The 17,900-nt window shown below is 43.1% G+C and overlaps 2 protein-coding genes and 1 long non-coding RNA gene across 3 annotated transcripts in view; all 3 read left to right on the forward strand.

Annotated features, from left to right (window-relative positions):
* Positions 1-2,160, forward strand: part of LOC109522881 (zinc finger protein 239-like) — a 4,456-nt gene extending 2,296 nt beyond the window's left edge. The window contains exon 3 of the mRNA XM_019881716.1: positions 985-2,160. Coding sequence (XP_019737275.1) covers positions 985-2,060 — 1,076 coding nt within the window. The 3' untranslated portion in view covers positions 2,061-2,160. The remainder of the gene's footprint in view (positions 1-984) is intronic.
* Positions 2,161-3,924: 1,764 nt separating this feature from the next.
* On the forward strand, positions 3,925-4,669 carry LOC109522883 (uncharacterized). The gene is made up of 2 exons (XR_002169651.1): positions 3,925-4,280; positions 4,624-4,669. It is a non-coding gene; the product is annotated as an uncharacterized LOC109522883 (long non-coding RNA).
* Positions 4,670-6,931: 2,262 nt separating this feature from the next.
* Positions 6,932-15,392, forward strand: c1galt1a (core 1 synthase, glycoprotein-N-acetylgalactosamine 3-beta-galactosyltransferase 1a). Its single transcript, XM_019881704.1, has 3 exons — positions 6,932-7,376; positions 10,780-11,441; positions 15,228-15,392. Exons 1-3 carry the CDS (start codon positions 7,241-7,243, stop codon positions 15,390-15,392), a joined length of 963 nt encoding a protein of 320 aa, XP_019737263.1. The 5' UTR covers positions 6,932-7,240.
* The last annotated feature ends 2,508 nt before the right edge of the window (positions 15,393-17,900 follow it).

Consider the following 17,900-nt stretch of genomic DNA (forward strand, 5'->3'; position numbering starts at 1 on the left):
TCACGAGTCTCAGACTCGTGATCTGATTGGCTATTGAAACCTGACTGTGCCCGTTCACTTACAGTGCACAGGGGCCTGCTCTGTTTAATCTGAAGGCCCCGAGCAAGTTTAATTTCCCTGGCAATGCAAGCTAGCTGAAATATGATTGGTTAAAAATTCTACCATAATAAATAAGTTATTTATCGAGTGGCTTTCAATAAGCCACTCAACTCAGTGGAAATAATATGATGTAAAGAATACAGAGAATAATTTTGTTTACATATTTATGAAAATAAAATAACAAATGATAAAATAACATAAAATACATAAAAGTAAGTTTACTTTTCTGAGAATGTTTAGGGCAGCAGAGAAGGCCTTGCTGGCCCTCAGGGTCCGCCACTGATATGAAGACTGTAGAATTTATGAATGCTGTGTTCAGTTTGGGTTTCTCTGCATTTATATTCAAACCTAGCAGAGGGTGCAACATTGTGCTGTCATCGACATGTCATTCATGTTTTGTAAATTGGCGCCATCCGGCGGTTGGTTTCGGATATGGCAGACGAGAAAAAAATGTCACTGGTCTTGCAATCACATTTGTTTTTGTCTTAATGTAAACAGATAAAACACACAGCAGCCTAATTGAGAGATCAGTTTGTTAATAAACACCTTTTTACCTTTTTCTTGGAATAGTCTTTAATTCCAGTGAACCATGTGTATAAATATAAACAGCCATGCAAATTCAAAGTTTAAACATGAGAATGTAGTGAACCAAACGTCAACTTTTGTTAGTGGTCTTTCAATAACATTTGATTTTGTTTAAATGTGGACAGATTATATCACACCAGGTGGCTAATAAACAGTACGAGCCTTTTTACCTTTTTATTGTAATAACCTTAAGTTACAATAAAGTACAAGTATAAATCGAAACAATATCTGCCATGTAAAGTTACACCATGAGAACTGACCTCGCTGAACCTTTTTTAAAAAAAATCTTGTGTCTTGAAGATGTCAGCGAAGATGTTGGTCCTGGGCGACAGGAGCCAGAGTCCCCCCACATTAAGGAGGAAGTGGAGGATGAAGAGCCCCCCTGCATTCAAGTAAAGAAGGAGCCAGAGCCTCCTGTCAATAAAAAAGAAGATGAAGAGCACACTCACATCAAAGAGGAGGAAATGCATCTCCACACCCTGGTGGATGAAGGAAAGCCTCCCTACATCAAAGGGGAGGAGGAGGAGCAAAATATCTGCAAGTGGCCACTGAATGGTGACCCTTTGAAAAGTGAAGATGAAGGACAAAGTGAAGCGAGTAGAGGGGCAGGCCCTCCATGTAGCAGCTCATATCAACACGTGACAACAGAAGGTGATGGAGGATCACCATCAGGCGGTGATGACATAACGCCACGTTCTACTGAGACTGGTGATAAACCGTCTGAAGATGATATGACATGTGAAACTGAAAAACGGTGGCAATGTTCTCAGTGCGGGAATATGTATACTTATGCGAAGAGCTTGAAGAGGCATATGATTTGCCACACTGGTGAGAAACCTTTTTCCTGCTCAGTTTGTGGTCAAAGATTCTCTCGGCAGCATCACTTAAAAATACACTCAAGAACCCACACTGGTGAGAAACCATTTACCTGCTCGGTTTGTGGACAAAAATTCTCACGGAACGGTACCTTAAAAACACACACCAGAACACACACTGATGAGAAACCTTTTGCCTGCCCAATTTGTGGCCAAAGATTCTCTCGCAGGGGAACCTTAATAACACACACAAGAACACACAGTGATGAGAAACCTTTTTCGTGCTCAGTTTGTGGCCAACTATTCTCTCAGAAGAAAAACTTAAAACGTCATGCAAGTAAACACACTAATGAGAAACCTATTTTCTGCTTAGTTTGTGGTCAAAGATTCTCACGGAAGGAAAGCCTAACAATTCACACAAGAACCCACACAGGCGAGAAACCTTTTTCCTGCATGGTTTGTGGTCAAAGATTCTCTCAGAAGGGACACTTAAACATCCACACAAGAACACACACTGGAGAGAAACCAAAGATTCTCTCAGAAGGGAAGCTTAACAATTAACATTAGAACCCACACTGGTGAGAAACGTTTTTCTTGTGTAGTTTGTGGTCAGAGATTTTCAGAGAAAGGAACCTTAAGAAATCATATAAGAACCCACACTAGTGAGAAACCTTTTGCTTGCACAGTCTGTGCCCAAAAATTCTCTCACAAGGTAACTTTAAAACGTCACAGAGGAAGACACTGTTGAGAAGCCTTTTTTTCCTGCACAGTTTGTGGTCAAAGATTCTCTCTAAAGCATGGTGAATCGATCATGTTTTTGGTTTGAAATTATCATGAGTAGTCGTCTTCTTTATAATAGTTTTTGAGTTTGGGTTTTGAAATTTAGTTTTACTTAAGTTAGTTTTCAGAGTGTTTTTGACTGTATTTGTACATTTTTTTTAAACTGATTTGTTTTTATTTATTGTATAAGTTGATTCAATTGTGTTAAGCACAGGTCACATTTTGGATGGATAGAGAAGAGATTTTCATTTATAAGCTTTGATGTCGTTGTATTGCAGTTTTTCACGTTTTTAGAATGTACTGGCTTTTGTGTTAGTGCTGCCTTTATGTAATCATAGTTCAGGTAAAAGCTTAAAATGCATGTCTGCAAATGATGTTTTTCTGAGTACAAACAAGGCACTGTTTGTCGTGCGTGTGCATGAGGAAGTGAGAGAGAAAAGGCAGACGAGGTGCCGAGGGCAGAAGGTCGCATCTACACTTAGAGGGGGAACCACAACAGCAGGCACGGTGCTTGGCATACACTGATTACACACTCCGCGTAGGGCACCAACAGCCTCACCCCCCCAAAAAAAATCAAGGTTGTAAAAAAATCATAATAATAGGAATTATAATAACAGTACAGTATATAATATTTATAATAAAACTGCAAAGAACCGTATGTTAATAAATATATGTAATACACAAATAACAGTCTTAATTACATGAAAAAAAGATGAATCTCCTGTGCGGACCTCTCGTCGGTCTAACTTTCGTACTCCGCAGGCCCCTCTTTATTGTTCTGTCGTAGTTTGTTACATTTTGCTTCAATCGCAAATTTGGAAGAAGTTTATATTTGGATATGTCATCGAAAAGATATCGCGAGCCAGGGTGAAAAAGAGGAAAAGAAAAAAAAACAGTGAGATGATGCTAGCGCATCATTTATAAAATGTTTAAAATAACAATTGATTATTTTGTTCCAGCCATGTTGAGATTATTACAATCGCCAGAAGCAAATTGAGATGATGCTTGCAAACCTGGTTTCGATGATTCAGTCAGTTTGATATGTTTCCCAATACAGTAATGATGTAAAACTTTTGGTCCAGAATGTTTGCTGAGTGCGCTATCAGTCCTTGTCCATCAAGTCAAAGGGTGAGAGTGTATAATGTTGTCATGAATCGTGTGAAAATGTTGTGCAGGAGGACGGCAGATTACGAGGACGATTTCTTCGGAGCAAATGAGGACAACGACTCTGTTTTCGGGAAGTTCAGAGTTGGCTCGACCAGAGCAGGTTCGGCCACTTCTCGTTCTTTCAGTCGATTGCTGCGGTCAAGCCAGTCTCCACTCGCAAAATCGAAGTCAAGTGAGCCACAACTGCGATTGTCAGTACTCTGCATTACAGTAGTCTGCTGCCAGCGAGCGGCGTTGGCCACCTTCAAAATAAAAGTGCCTCCACTGAACTGTCATCTCAACTGTATTTATAGAGCACTTTCAAACAGCCATCGCTGCATCCTAAGTGTTGTACATGGAGCAACTAATATGCACAACAGTAAAGCAACAAATCGGTAACAAAGACGGTAGAAAGCACCAAACAGCAAAACCAAGAACCACAGCTATTGTGAAAGCACTATATCGATAACTCTGTATTGTATGATATTAATATGAACAGTTAATTTCAAATCAAACAAGTTGAAGCTAACTCCCTAAATTTATAAAGATCAAGGGGGACAACTTGACAAGTTTTTGTACTTCTTACTATTTCCTTTGAGCATGTAAACTGTACTGAACCAAAACATGTATTGAATTTTTTCCTTTATTTAGTTTTTTTTAAATGTACTGTATTTCATGTTGTGTTTATATGTTCAATATATAAATCAATTCTGACTGAATACAATGCAAACTCTCTCTCTCTTAAGTTCGAAATGCCACAAAGAGTCAGCCCTCTTCAGGAAGCCATTTGTCACATTTCATTCAGGACCGACAAAACAGGCAAATTGTGTGTGAGGTACATAAATGCAGTCAAAGGTAAGGTGTTGTCTGATGTTATATGCTGAGTAATTATTACATGATATGGCATATACTGTGGATAAAACATATACAGTTATTATCATATGAGCATAAATATAAACCCTGAGCTTAGTTTTGCAGGTTCCGACTCAGTTTGTAAACAAGCCATGTTATAAATAGATTAATTCCACGTCTTGTCTTACTTCAGTAGAAGAACACACATGTGAAACCGAACAAATAAAAACAATTTTATTGTACAAGATATGTTTTCTAAATTAACATCGACCTCTCAATAATGGAAGAATAGATTGCCAAGCCTGTTTTTTTTTCTTCTAAAAACTATTGTTGCTGTCTGCTACAGGATGTGGAATATTTATTTGCAAAGAGTACAATCGGCAGCGGACAATTTGTTGCTGAGTATCGGGGAGATATGATAAATAATGCAGAATACCAGCGCAGAAGAAGAGTTTACCACCCATCATGTGCTGCGTTTATGTTTGCATTCAAGTGGAGAGGGAAAACTAGGTGGTGAGACTTATTATCCACCTATTCTGCACCACTACAGTGAAATACCTCGACAACGAAATCATGTTTGCAGCCAGAAATGTTTCACGACAGGGGAATTTTTTTACGATAGCTAATTTCATCTCAGACGTAAACACACACACACGCACATAGAACGTATATGTTTACTCTTTATTTTCATTCCAATAGTGCATAAGTATGAGCGAAATTTATGATCAGCATTCACTTTCACTTACATCAATTTCTTGCATAATGTCTTTTACTTTGCTTCCTCCATCTTTCATTTTTATGACTTTTATGCTATCTTCAAGCATTAAAGCTTTTCTTTTCTTAACTCCTTGGTCTGCAAAGGTCCGTTTTGTAGCCATTTTAGCAATGCAACGTTCGTTCTGCGTCTGAAACTAACAATAACAAATACTTCCTGTACTACTGCACATATGTAAGCCAGTGTGGTGGTTCCTATTGCCGTTTCCGAGCGAAGCAGTAGCGGTGGCTGTGGCAGGCTGTCCAGAGTGTACTGTCCAGAGACAGCTGGGATAGGCTCCGGCGTGCCCCCAACCCTTGTGAGAATAAACTGATTAGAAAATGAATGAGTTAAGTGCAACTTGATCAATGATTTATTTTCTCTCAGAATCAGAAAAAATGATTTGTAATGTGTTGAAGGATGACTGAATTTACCAGGAATTTTCTGCCCCCTTGCAAATTGCAAATCTGATCTGATGGCCTATTGATCAAAAAGATTCTGAATCACTATCATTGTTGACTGTCTTTATAGATGACCAGCAGGGCAGTCACATATGTGGCTCCTCAACCCTCTTCTCTGCCTCAGAGTCAGATGGATGATGATGATGATCGGCGTCCGCTCAACGCGCTCCAGGAGGTAGGTACATTTTATTCACTTCCCTTTTTCGTGTTTTTGAATAACTCTGAGTAGTTTAAAGCAATGGTGCCCAGCCTGTCAATCGCAATCAACTGGTAGCCTGTGGACTGGTCCCAAATCGATCGCGATGGGTGTGGGTTAAAATGGGAAGAAAAAAAAAATCGCCCGTGTGTGTGCGTGTGATTAAAATATTTTTGTGCGTGTGATTAAAATATTTTTGTGTTAGTGTACACTGCACGCTCAGCATTCTTTGAGTCTCACTTTCACAATTTTTTTTTTTTAAATTAAAATAAAAAAGCAAATCAATTTTAATTTAGGGTGGCGCATGACCTGCATCACCAGAAGTTATTAGCGGTCAACAGTCTACAATTGCAGCTTGCAGTCAGAGCTGTTACGACATTTCCTTTATAAAATTATTCTCATTCAAAGTTTGTTTCATCCCCAATTCACCGAGGCCGCTGGCAAAGAATGTGAATCTGGAGTATTTTAAAACGTAACACGTGAACTTGGGTAGTGATGGTCTTACACTTAGCACGCTGCAAAAGTGCGTCCCATGCCTCTACGTCGATTCGTCCCCAAGGTCGGCAGTGATTTCCTTTTCAGAAACTCTTGTATCCACTTTATTTGTCTGTTTTGTTCATTTTCTGGGCCATTATGGCATGCATGCGTGCGTGGATGCGTATGTGTGAGTGCATGCGTGCCTGTATGTGTGCACGTGCGGTCGATATATTGAAAAAAGATTGGGCACCACCGACTTAAAGGAACTCCTATGACGATTTACCACCGTTTTGGTGATGATGATGAACAACAAAAAGGTGAACATTACAGATGATGAATGTTTAGTCGTTATTTCTCTTTTGTGGACACTCACGGTGTCCCCAATCCACATGTTTTGAAGTGTTTTTCAGCCAAATATATGAAAAAACTTGCTATTTTCAACATGAAAAACAAATTGTTTACATATTAAAAGAGGGCGGCCCCGTGGGTCCAGTGGTTAGGGCGTTGGCCTCACGGTGCGGAGGTGCACAGATTGATTCCGGCTCCGGCCTTCTTGTGTGGAGTTTGCACATTTGTCTCGTGCCTGGCATGGGTTTTCTCCGGGTACTCCGGTTTCCTCCCACATTCCAAAAACATGCATGTCAGGTTGGAACATTCTCAATTGTCCGGAGGTATGATAGTGAGCGCGGATGGTTGTTCGTCTCTGTGTGCCCTGCGATTGGGTGGCAACCAGTGAAGGGTGTCCCCACGACTGCCTGAAGACAGCAGGGATAAGCTCCAGCACGCCCGCGACCCCTCTTGAAGATAAGCGCATTAGCAAATGAATGGATGAATATTTGTGTTCAAACACTGGATGAGAGCTAAGTGAAGGCGGACGCAGAAGAGCAAGAGGTGGAGGAGGAGGAGGAGCAAAGTGGGGGCTTGCTGTCGGTGCAAAGTTTATCAGTGACGGAGACTTCTCTCATCCATGGCAAAAGGGCAGGTGCAAGATTTGTGCACATACCTGGACTCTTACCTCAGGAACCAAAAAAATATCTACATCTATGTACTGTATGTATTTGACAGTTAACACAGAATGAGATTTAGGTCACGTTCACTCTTCATCACTGGACTGATGATCGGATTTATGTCCCTGCAATATTTTTTAGACTCAGACTTGCCCAAGAGTCATGAAGAAGATGCCCGGCAAGGAGACCAACTCGAACACAAAGGTAGCCAGACATTTTATAAATGTTTAAATGTTTGGTTTTTTTTTTAATTGGGTTGCAGGTGCGGACGCTACTCTGTCAAAATGACTTTTGCCACTGCTCTGAGTGGGTTTTTATGCATATTTAGTGGTTTTGAGTGTGTTTGTTTGAAAATTGACTTCTTCAAAGAACATCCTAACAACTTTGCTTGGCTTCTGGCTCGTTTTAATGAATCTAGGCCAGTGTTCAGAGCCGGTAGTTTACCGTTTCAGCGGGAAATCCTGAATCAATTCGAAGGGGTCAGCAATTTGTACTTTTGTCCCAAAGCACGTTTACCCCATTCACTAAAAATCCAATTTGATCACAATGGTAAATGGAACACACTTACAATGAGAAGGCTTTTATCTACACCAGTGGTTCTCAACCTTTTTCATTGATGTGTCCCTTGAGAATTTTTTTTTTATCCTGCTGTGCCATCAGTGTCAGACTAATTCATCTTTGGAAATCCAATTGTAGTGACATAAAAAAGACTGGTGCACATAGAAATAATTCTCAAAATAAAGTGTCCTCCTTTTCCGTCATTGCAGTACAGATCTGTTCTCAAAAGGAAATCTTGATTTTAGATAAAATCTGAAACTGTCCAAATAAATAATCTTGAAATATGTATTTCATCATTAAAACGAAGACGAACAATATGACCAACTGTCAACGTTGTTGCTCCGGACCGTGGCGTTTTTGCATTTAGTGAGACACTTGCTTAATCTTTGTCATTTGCCATCCATTTTCTGATCCTCCTTATCCTCACAAGGGTTGCGGGGGTGCTGGAACCTCTCTCAGCCGTCTTCGGGCAGTAGGCGGGGGACACCCTGAACCGGTTGCCAACCAATTGCAGGGCAGACACTTGCGCTCACACTAACACCTCGGGACAATTCAGTGTTCAATCAGCCTGCCATGCGTGGTTTTTGGAATGTGGGAGGAAACCGGAGAAAACCCATGCAGGCACGGGGAACATGCAAGCTGGAATTGGACCCGGTACCTCTGCACTGTGAGGTCGACGTGCTAACTACTGGTCCTCCGGGCCGCCCTAATAGTATTGTATTACCGTATTTTCCACACTAAAAGACGCACCGGGTTATGAGGTGCACCTTCAATGAATGGCTATTTTGTAAATGTTTTTCATACATTGGACTTCGCATTATAAGGCGCAATCTACAATGCCTCCACTAGATGGTTCTACGCTCCTTCCATTCAACTCGAGAGGCGTCCGTTCAACTTAAGAGGCGTTCATGACCACCTCTGAAAAACGTAAATTAACTATTACTATACTCAAATGAAACTACGAAAATTGAAAATAATGCATCAAAACAGAAAATCAAGCGAGGAAATTACAAAATAAATTCTATATCCACCCTTGCAGAATTTATTTTGTGATTTCCTCGCTTGATTTTCTGAGTGGTTTCATTGAAGTAATCATTAATTTACGCCTCTTGAGTGGAACGGAAGAGAAGGCACGGAGATGGACAAAGACGTACAGTACATTTGTTGAGACTGTGAAAACCATTCATAAAGTCTGCGTTAGAAAAAAAAAAAACAACCACAGTTCTCCTTTTTTCAACAAATACAGGTGCGTCTTTGTCCGTCTCCGTGCCTTCTTTTCTTCCGGTCAACTCGAGAGGCGTTCATGACCGCCTCTGAAAAACGCATTGGCATATCCTTGCTGTAGCTCCAACAGGACGATCGGATGTCAGTCGAAGTTGTTTATTCCTTTGTTGTGTCTTCACAAATGATTAAATCACAATATACATTCTCTAGGGGGGCTATAGAATTTATTTTGTGATATCCTCGCTTGCTTTTCAGTTTTGATGTATTATTTTCAATTTTTGTAGTTTCATTGAAGTAATCGTTAGTTTACGTTTTTTGGAGGCGGTCTTGAACGCCTCTCGAGTCGAACGGAAGAAGGCACGGAGACAGACAAAGACGTACCTGTATTTGTTGAGACTGTTTTAAAAAATTAATACCACAGCTCTCCTTTATTCGGAGCTGCAACACAAACTTATTTAGTAAAGCAGCGACACAGTTCACTGAACCAACAGCAAGTTATAACATTGGAAGCATGTCTCAAGGAAGGAGCCATCTTGGAGTCGACATTTTACCGTAATGACCATACACAAGACGCACCAAATTTTAAGGCGCTCGGTGAGCTTTTAAGAAAATGGAAGACTTTTTGGTGCGCCCAAAAGTGCGGAAAATACGGTAATATTTAAAAAAAAATCTAGAGCACACCTGTACTGCTGCAGCGGTCACACAATATTTTGTTAGTTGTCAAATAACATGCACACAATATCGAATAGGCTGAACTCAGCATTGAGTTTTTTGTTGTTGTTGTTTGTTTGAACCACATCACAATATGCACATAATGTTCCACAAGTAGGGGAAAATATATTATTACCCTGCTGAGAATTCTCACTCAAGGTGAGGAGTCAAAGCTCCCCACTGGCAGCTGGTCAATTCTCTTCATTGCTTCTTCTGCCCTAATCCAGCTAGTGTGGAAACCATGAGGAAAAAAAAAAATCAATGGTCTCACAACAGCTTCAATTGGAACATTATGTGAGCAGTGGTGGGCAGCGGAGTTTTCCCCAGGAGAGGCCAAATGGCCCCTCAATTGATTGGTTGCTTCAAATAAATTATCACATTATGCCTTATCACGTTGTAAGCTTTCATATATGATTTTTGAAATGGGGCAGGAAACTGGAGTACCCGGGGAAAACCCACACAGGCACGGGAAGAACATGCAAACTCCACACAGGAAGACTGGAGCCGGGATCGAACCCACGATTTCTGCACTGTGAGGTCGACGTGCTAACCAATGGTGCACTGTGCCGCCCTGCCTCAGTTAGTGAACGATTAAAAAAAAAAAAAAAAAAAAAAAGTGTTGCGTGTGCCGAACTGAGTCACTTCTGCACTGAACAGAAACAGTTGAACCAACGTTTTTTATAGTTTTCCCCCCAAAATAATATAAAATACCACACCGAATGCTGTGTACTGTATAGATGACATCAAGAGCCATGGGGCGACTTGGCTCGGACGGTCGAGTGGTCGTCTCCCCTCGGGAAGGTTGCGGGTTTGATCCTCAGCCCTTGTGACCAAGTGTCCTTGAGCAAGATACTGAAGCCCCTCCCCTCAGTTGCTTCTGATGCCGCATCATCCGAGGAGTCGGTGTCATAGCGCTTCGAGTGCCTTGGGAAGAATCGCGCTTTATAAGAAAAAGCGCATTTACCGTTAATTAAAAATTTGACAGAGTAGGAAATGCTTGAAAGCATGATGTCCAGTCTTCCTTCATATAAAATACAACAATGAATTGATATAAAATAATCATATGGTTCTTCTATCCAACACATTCATGACACATTATTTGTTTTGCTTCCAGGTGTGAACTTGACCTCTCCAACAAATTCATCACAAACGACCCGTATCTTGTGTTGGATCATGACAGGGCCGAAGAATATGGTGTCCCGGACCAAGCACATCAAGGAAACTTGGGCGAAGCGCTGCCACATAGTGTTGTACATGAGTTCCGTTCGGACGGACTTCCCAACTGTGAAACTGAATGTCAGTGAGGGACGAGAGCACCTGTACTGGAAAACCATCCGTGCCTTTGAGTACATCTACAAAGAGCACCTGGACAATGCAGATTGGTTTTTAAAAGCCGACGATGACACATATGTGATTGTGGAGAATCTACTCTACATGTTGTCAAACCTTGATCCTGAGAAGCCTTTGTTCCTGGGAAGAAGGTTTCAACCTTTTATCCGTCAAGGCTATATGAGCGGCGGAGCAGGCTATGTCCTCAGTAAGGAAGCATTACGGAGATTTATGAAAGGTTTCGCCACAGGAGCATGCACCCACTTCTCTTCCATCGAGGACATGGCTCTGGGGAAGTGTATGGAGACAATGAAGGTGGAACCGGTCGATACCAGAGATGTGAAAGCAAGACAAACATTTCATCCTTGCCCTCCGGAGCTTCATTTGGCCAGACAGTTCCAAAAGAACCCTTGGTATCTGGATTATGAATACTACCCTCCAATTCAAGTAAGGACACAAGACATTCATTGTGATGCCAGTTGTGCAACTGTGGGGCTGTCTGTCCGAAGCATGATATCGTATGGTGGCTAAAGTGTTTTGAGGAGGCAGATTATGTGTTTGGTGAGCAGGTGTCCTCATTAAAGGTCTCTCATCGTCTGTATTAGGGCGACCTGACTTTGAGCGAGATGCAGGGTGCGCAGTTAGCTTGTCGCTAGACAATCGCAGGGCACACATAGAAAAACAACTATTTCCACTCACATTCGTCTATTGATCAAAAATAAATGTTACCAGAATGTTGGAAGAAGTAGTCCACAAACAAAATCCACAGAAGCACTTTAAAAACCATGCAAACTCCATGCATGAAAACAATGCTGTGTGTGACTCTGTGAACTTGATAGATGGCATTCCCGTCATGTAAGGCTTAATGTGGGTAACTGTGAATGCATCTGCGCCAATCACGGCATCCCTGTTTTGAAGTGTGTGTGTGTGTGTGTGTGTGTGTGTGTGTGTGTGTGTGTGTGTGTGTGTGTGTGTGTGTGTTTTGTGTGGTTAAATCAGATGAGTTCTGACACCAAAATATGCTAATCATGATCCACTTGGCCGTCCCAACTGTCCTCTGCAGTCAAAACAACTTTCCTCTGGTTGGTTAGTACTCAAGATGTGGGTTTCTTGTGGCCACTGTGCCCTTTCATTGTTTTGTTCATTTAAAGGCAAAAACCCGGGTGTTGGAGGACTATCTATCTGTCTTTACAACTGTATATGCGCGCGCACAAACACACACAAACACACACACACACACACACACACACACACAAACAATTTTTAGGCAAAAACTTGGCCATGGGAGGAGTTCGGCAATCCCATGGAAGACCAATTTCCGGGCAGCTTTGAGGAACTGCCATCCGACGTCTCAGGAGGGGGAAGCAGTTCATCATTACTACTGTGTATAGTGGGGAAGGGGGCGCTCCTGGCCTCAACTTGGGACATTGTGAGTCCGTGGGTAGAATATTTCGAAGACCTTGTCAACTCTGCCGACACGCCTTCCTTTGAAGAAGCATAGTGTGCGGACTCCGGTGGGCTCTCCTTGCTCTGGGGTTGAAGGTGGTTGAAAAGCTCCTTGGTGGGAAAGTCCCTGGGGTGGGTGAAGTCCGCCCGGAGTTCCTCGAGGCTGTGGATGTTGTGGAGCTGTCCTGGTTGACATGCCTCAACAGCATCTTGTGAACATTGGGGACAGTGGCTCTGGATTGGCAGACCGAGGTGGTGGTCCCTCTTTTTAAAAAGGGGGACCAGAGGGTGTGTTCCAACAACAGAGGGATCGCACTCCTCAGCCTCCATGGTAAGGTCTATTCTGTGGTGCTGGAGAGGAGGATCCATTGGGAAGAGGAGTCCCAGATTCTGGAGAAACAGTGTGATGCTCATCAAGGCTGTGGAACAGTGGACCAGCTCGACACCCTTGGCAGGGTCCTCGAGGGTGCATGAGAGTTCGTCCAACCAGTCTACATGCATTTTATGGACTTGGAGAAGGCGTTCAGTGGTGTCACTCGGGAATTCTGTGGGTGGGGGCGGGGTGCTTTCGCAGTATGGGGTACGGCCGATGTCAAAATTTTGTTCACATTGTCGGCAGTTAAGTTGGATTTGTTAACAGTGAGGGCGAAACTCTACTAACGCTGCCCTTGGCACCGACTGTTCATAACCCTCATGGACAGAATTTCTTCCCGCAGCCGATGCGTGGAAGGGGCACGGTTTGGTGGCCTCAGTATTGCATCTCTGCTTTTTGCAGATGACGTTGTTGAGGTTTGTATGTGACCCCAATTGCACGACAACAGACCAGTATGGTGTAAGCCAACACTTGGCGTTGTTTATTCGTGTCTTTGCAAAGTCAACTCAGGGAGAAGCACGAAGAATCCACAGGGAAATGTCTGAACAGGAAATGAAAACCTCACTCAGGGAGAAAACTGGGACTTGAAAGTTAAGGGAGAAGCACAAGGAGTCCACAGGAAAATGTCCACACAGGAAACGAAAACTGCAAGAGATGCCAACAGAGCTCACTACAAGCGGTAATGGCACAAACTTGCACTGAGGAATGGTTTGGGGGCCAACTTTTACCGGTCTGAACGAGCAGATGGGCTACAGGTAGGTGACGAGCTGGCGAGTATCAGGTGTGAGGTGCAGAGCGGCCTGGCTGCCAGGCTGGCCCCTCCCTAACTGATGTGGTGCTATTGGCTTCTTCGAGCCAAGATCTCCAACTCTCACTGGAGCAATTCGCAGCCAAGTGTGAAGCGGTTGGGATGAAAATCAGCACCTCCAAATCTGAAACAATCTGAAAAGGGTGGAGTGTCCTCTCCGGGTCGGGGACCAGATTCTGCCCCAAGTGGAGGAACTGAAGTATCTTGGGGTATTTTTCACAATGAAGGGCATGATGGAGCGGAAGATCACCAGGTGGAGCATCTGCTGTGATGCAGACTTTGTATCGGTCCGTTGGGGTGAACAAGGATCTGAGCTAAAGGCGAAGCTCTCAATTTACCGGTCGATCTACGTTCCAACCCTCACCTATGGTCAAGACCCACAGCTTGTGACCGTAAGAACGAGATCACGGTTACAAGCTGCCGAAATGACTTTTCTCCACAGGGTGTCTGGGCTCTCCCTTAGAGATAAGGTGAGCAACTCTGTCATCCTGGTGGGGGTTGAGCCGCTTCTCCTCCACATCGAGAAGAGCCAGATGAGGTAGCTTGGGCATGAGGATGCCTCCTGGACGCCTCCCTGGTGAGGTGTTATAGGCTTGTCCCACCGGCAGGAGGCCCTCGGGACAACCCCAGAACACGCGAGAAATACTATGTGTCCTGGCTGGCCTGGGAACACCTCAGGATGCCCTGGAAGAGCTGGAAGAAGTAGCTGGGGAGAGGGAAGTCTGGGCGTCCCTGCTAAAATTGTTGCCCTCACAACACGCTCCCTTAAGCGGTAGAGAATGGATGGATGCCTGGATGGATGGTTGGATGGGTGGATAGCCCAGTCCTGGTTTGAATGCTGTGTAATGCTATAATAAATCTAATTCAGTGTTAATTTAGCTAACATTGTCATTTCCAAATAAATTGCAGTTGTAAAAATGTCATTTCAAGAAAAGACAAAAACAAATCAATTGAGGAAAAAGGGACCTTTTGTACACAGTTGTGTGTCTATAAATTCGCTGTTTAATTGGCAGGTTTGCCAAAACACCCCCCATCCTCGGCCATCGAATATTTCCGGCACAAATTTTGAATGCAGTACGGCCCTGAACCATAGAGTGTTTCTGATGTTATTTTGATTGAGATCATTATTTCTGGAACAGTGGCGGCAACTGCGCCCTCTCAGCCCCACGTACTCAGGCTTTGAAACTGCGCCATCAACCGCGTCACCGGGTTGAGAGCACAGGCCGGGAAGTCACCAGCTTTGAAGGCTCCGAGTGAGGTTTTCAATAAACGTACACACACTGCGCAAGCTGGCGACATTGACATTGGGTTAGCACTGTTGCTCAGAACGTAACAGCTGAGCGTTTCACCCTCGACATGATTCATCCATTTACACTCAACGCAATCATCGCACGATCGTACAAATTTGGTTCTTCTTGGTTTGAGTTTTTATGCCTGGAGACTGGAGAATATCTTTACTTCAAAAATGTTGAGCGTGTTTGCCCCACAAACTGAAGTTTGCTTTCATTTTTGGCCCACTGTGCGATTAAGTTTGACACCCCTCATTGAGCAGTTCTTTCTGATTGTGAGAAATAATAGTCATGCCTTTCTTGTTCTCTTTCTCCAGGGTCCAGGATGCTGTTCAGACTTTGCTGTGTCCTTTCACTACATTTACGCTGTTCAACTCTATGCCCTGGAATACCTGGCATACCATCTGCGGCCATATGGATATAAATACAGATTTCTTTCCAGGGAAAATAAATATTTTAATGGAACAACAAAACAACTGTGAAATATGGGATTTTGCCAACAGCCTCTTCATTATGTGGCATCGAATGCATTCACTTCCGAAATAATCACATTTTAAAACCTGTTAAAAAAGTACAGCTTGGGCCCAATCTGGCCCAACCATACCCTCTGAATGGCATTCACAGTGACCAGGAAGTCTAAATAAAGCACATGTGGATGGGGGTGGGGGGTGGGGGAATGGCAAAAACACAGAGGTTGGGGGTTCGATTCCCAGGCCCTTGGGACCATGTCCAAGTGTCCTTGAGAAAGACACTCAACTACCAGTTGAAGCAGGCAACCCCGCAGAGTGAACAGTCGCAACACTCCACCCAAGTTGGGGGTTTGTGTCAAGATGCATCGAGCCAAGCGAGCGGAACCAAAGCGGTGTGGATGATATGAGGTACTGAATCCATTTTGTCATTCCCTTCAGGTAAGGGGTGCCCAAGTCGGGTCCTCGAGAGTTTCTGTTTCTGTTTTCTGAGTCCTGTTTTCGATATCTCCCTTCTCCTGATTCAAATGATCAGCTCATCAGCAAGCTTATCGGAAGCCTGATCATTTGATTCATGTGTTGGAAGTGGGAGACATCGAAAACAGCAATTTGGGCCCAGGGCTCTGGGCTCAATTTGGGCCCAGGTAAACAGGAGCATTTCGCAACAACTGTGGTATGACTGGGACCGAACATGTGCAGCTCATTGGTGGTTGTTGCTGGCTCAAAGGTTGCTGCTGTTGTCTCAAGAGGAACTGCGGTCTGTTGCTCGGATACGATAAATGCTATCCTTGTGCATTTGATAAGATGCCGAAGATGTCACTTGTCAAGATGTATGAACTGAATTTTTGTTTCAATGCAGATGCAGTTGCTCTTAAATTGGTAACCCAAAACAAGATCATGTTTCGAGCTGGTACGGGATCATGTCTGCCAAGATTGATGTGCAAACGGAACGCTCGTGTAGCAGTTACCGATTTCTTCGTTTTCATCAATGTTACCACAATAAAAGCGTGATGCTCATGAGTCCGATTCATGGCAGCAACTGAAAAAGAAACGAAAAACAATGGCATCATAAAGAAACAAAGTAAAATGGCATTATTTGAAAAAAATTGCATTTTATGTACATTTCGAAATAAAAACACATTTTTGTTTCTTTACTTTATCTGCCTTTTATTAAACCTACAAATGTGTCAGATCATTTTGCCTGACCCGATACATGTTTGATACCTACCTGAATGACATTCTTCCTGTTTTCTCTCCATCGACAGAGGCAGCATGAATTTTTCTCCTTCTCGGTCCGAACACGCCTTACTTGACGAACAAAGCGATACGACTTTCTCACCAGAACAAATATTTGGACATGATAAGAAGCAAGATGACAGCCATGCAAAATACACACCATATTCCGCTTTACTTTAATGGGGGCTATTGTCCAAAGGTGTGGTTCTGAAGTCTGATTTCCAGCTGTTCAGAGTGTTTACCCGCAACAGGTGATCCACCACTAAAAGTCATTGTTATAGTCTTTGTTCAAACGTTATGCCAGGAAAGGTAACAATCCCCATCTGGTGATATTTTTTTTTTTCAAAGGTTCCACAAACTTTCGATCCCGTTCTCATCAACTTGCCGTGCATCTCAACAAGGCAACAGTAAAATAATAAATTTTAAAGAGGTGTTCAAAATTGCATACTCAATTTAAATTAATCTTTTCTTTTATTATTTATAATTTTATCTGTGTTTTTTTTTTTTGTTGTTTTTGTTCTTGATTGTCAAGTGTCCTTGAGTGTTTTGAAAGGTGCTGATGAATCAAATTTTTATTATTAAGAGTTGGTTTTGTCGCTGGTTTTATTTTGGACGAAAATGATGGCTATCCTGCGATCGCTCCTGAGAGAGGGAACCTCAGACGGACGTGAACACGTGGTGAGGATCGTGGAGCATCAAATCTTTTCTCACAGCTGTAGCCTTTCTTCGTTCCTGCAGCTGCCCAGTCGTCGCTGTCGGCCAGGAAGGCAAGACAGCGACCAGCGTCCTTGAGGTGACCTGCAAGAAGACGACACACCCTGAGCGCCTGTGCTTCTCCGCTCGACAAACCGCAGCCAGGTTTGAGAGTGACCTGCGTTGGAGGGTAGGTGCGTGAACGGGGAGCCGTCAGTCCACTCGCCAACGTCTTTCGCCGTCAAGGCCCGGTCTGCAGAGTCCCGCATTCTAAACTGTAACTTTTTGCTGGCCATGAATGTCATTTTTTATTGTGTTGAAACTCAGTCTTGGCTGCCCCTTGGCAATGACTCCCTTGAAACAGAGGTTTTTAAATCTCAATCGGACATTTCTGGTTCAAGGGAAATTATTATTTTTTTTTGGGGGGGGGTACTTGAACGGTTGTCAACAATTTGAGACTGCCTTCAAGCCAGACTCCACTTGCAATTGTCAATACTATGCGTTACGGTCATCTGCCGCCAGGGAGCGGCGTTGGCCACCTTCCAAATAAAAGCTTCACAACTAATGATGTACGTCACTTGTTTGGATTAAAAA

The sequence above is a fragment of the Hippocampus comes genome, unplaced genomic scaffold (assembly GCF_001891065.2).
Source record: "Hippocampus comes isolate QL1 unplaced genomic scaffold, H_comes_QL1_v1.1 scaffold219, whole genome shotgun sequence".
Lineage (NCBI taxonomy): Eukaryota > Metazoa > Chordata > Actinopteri > Syngnathiformes > Syngnathidae > Hippocampus > Hippocampus comes.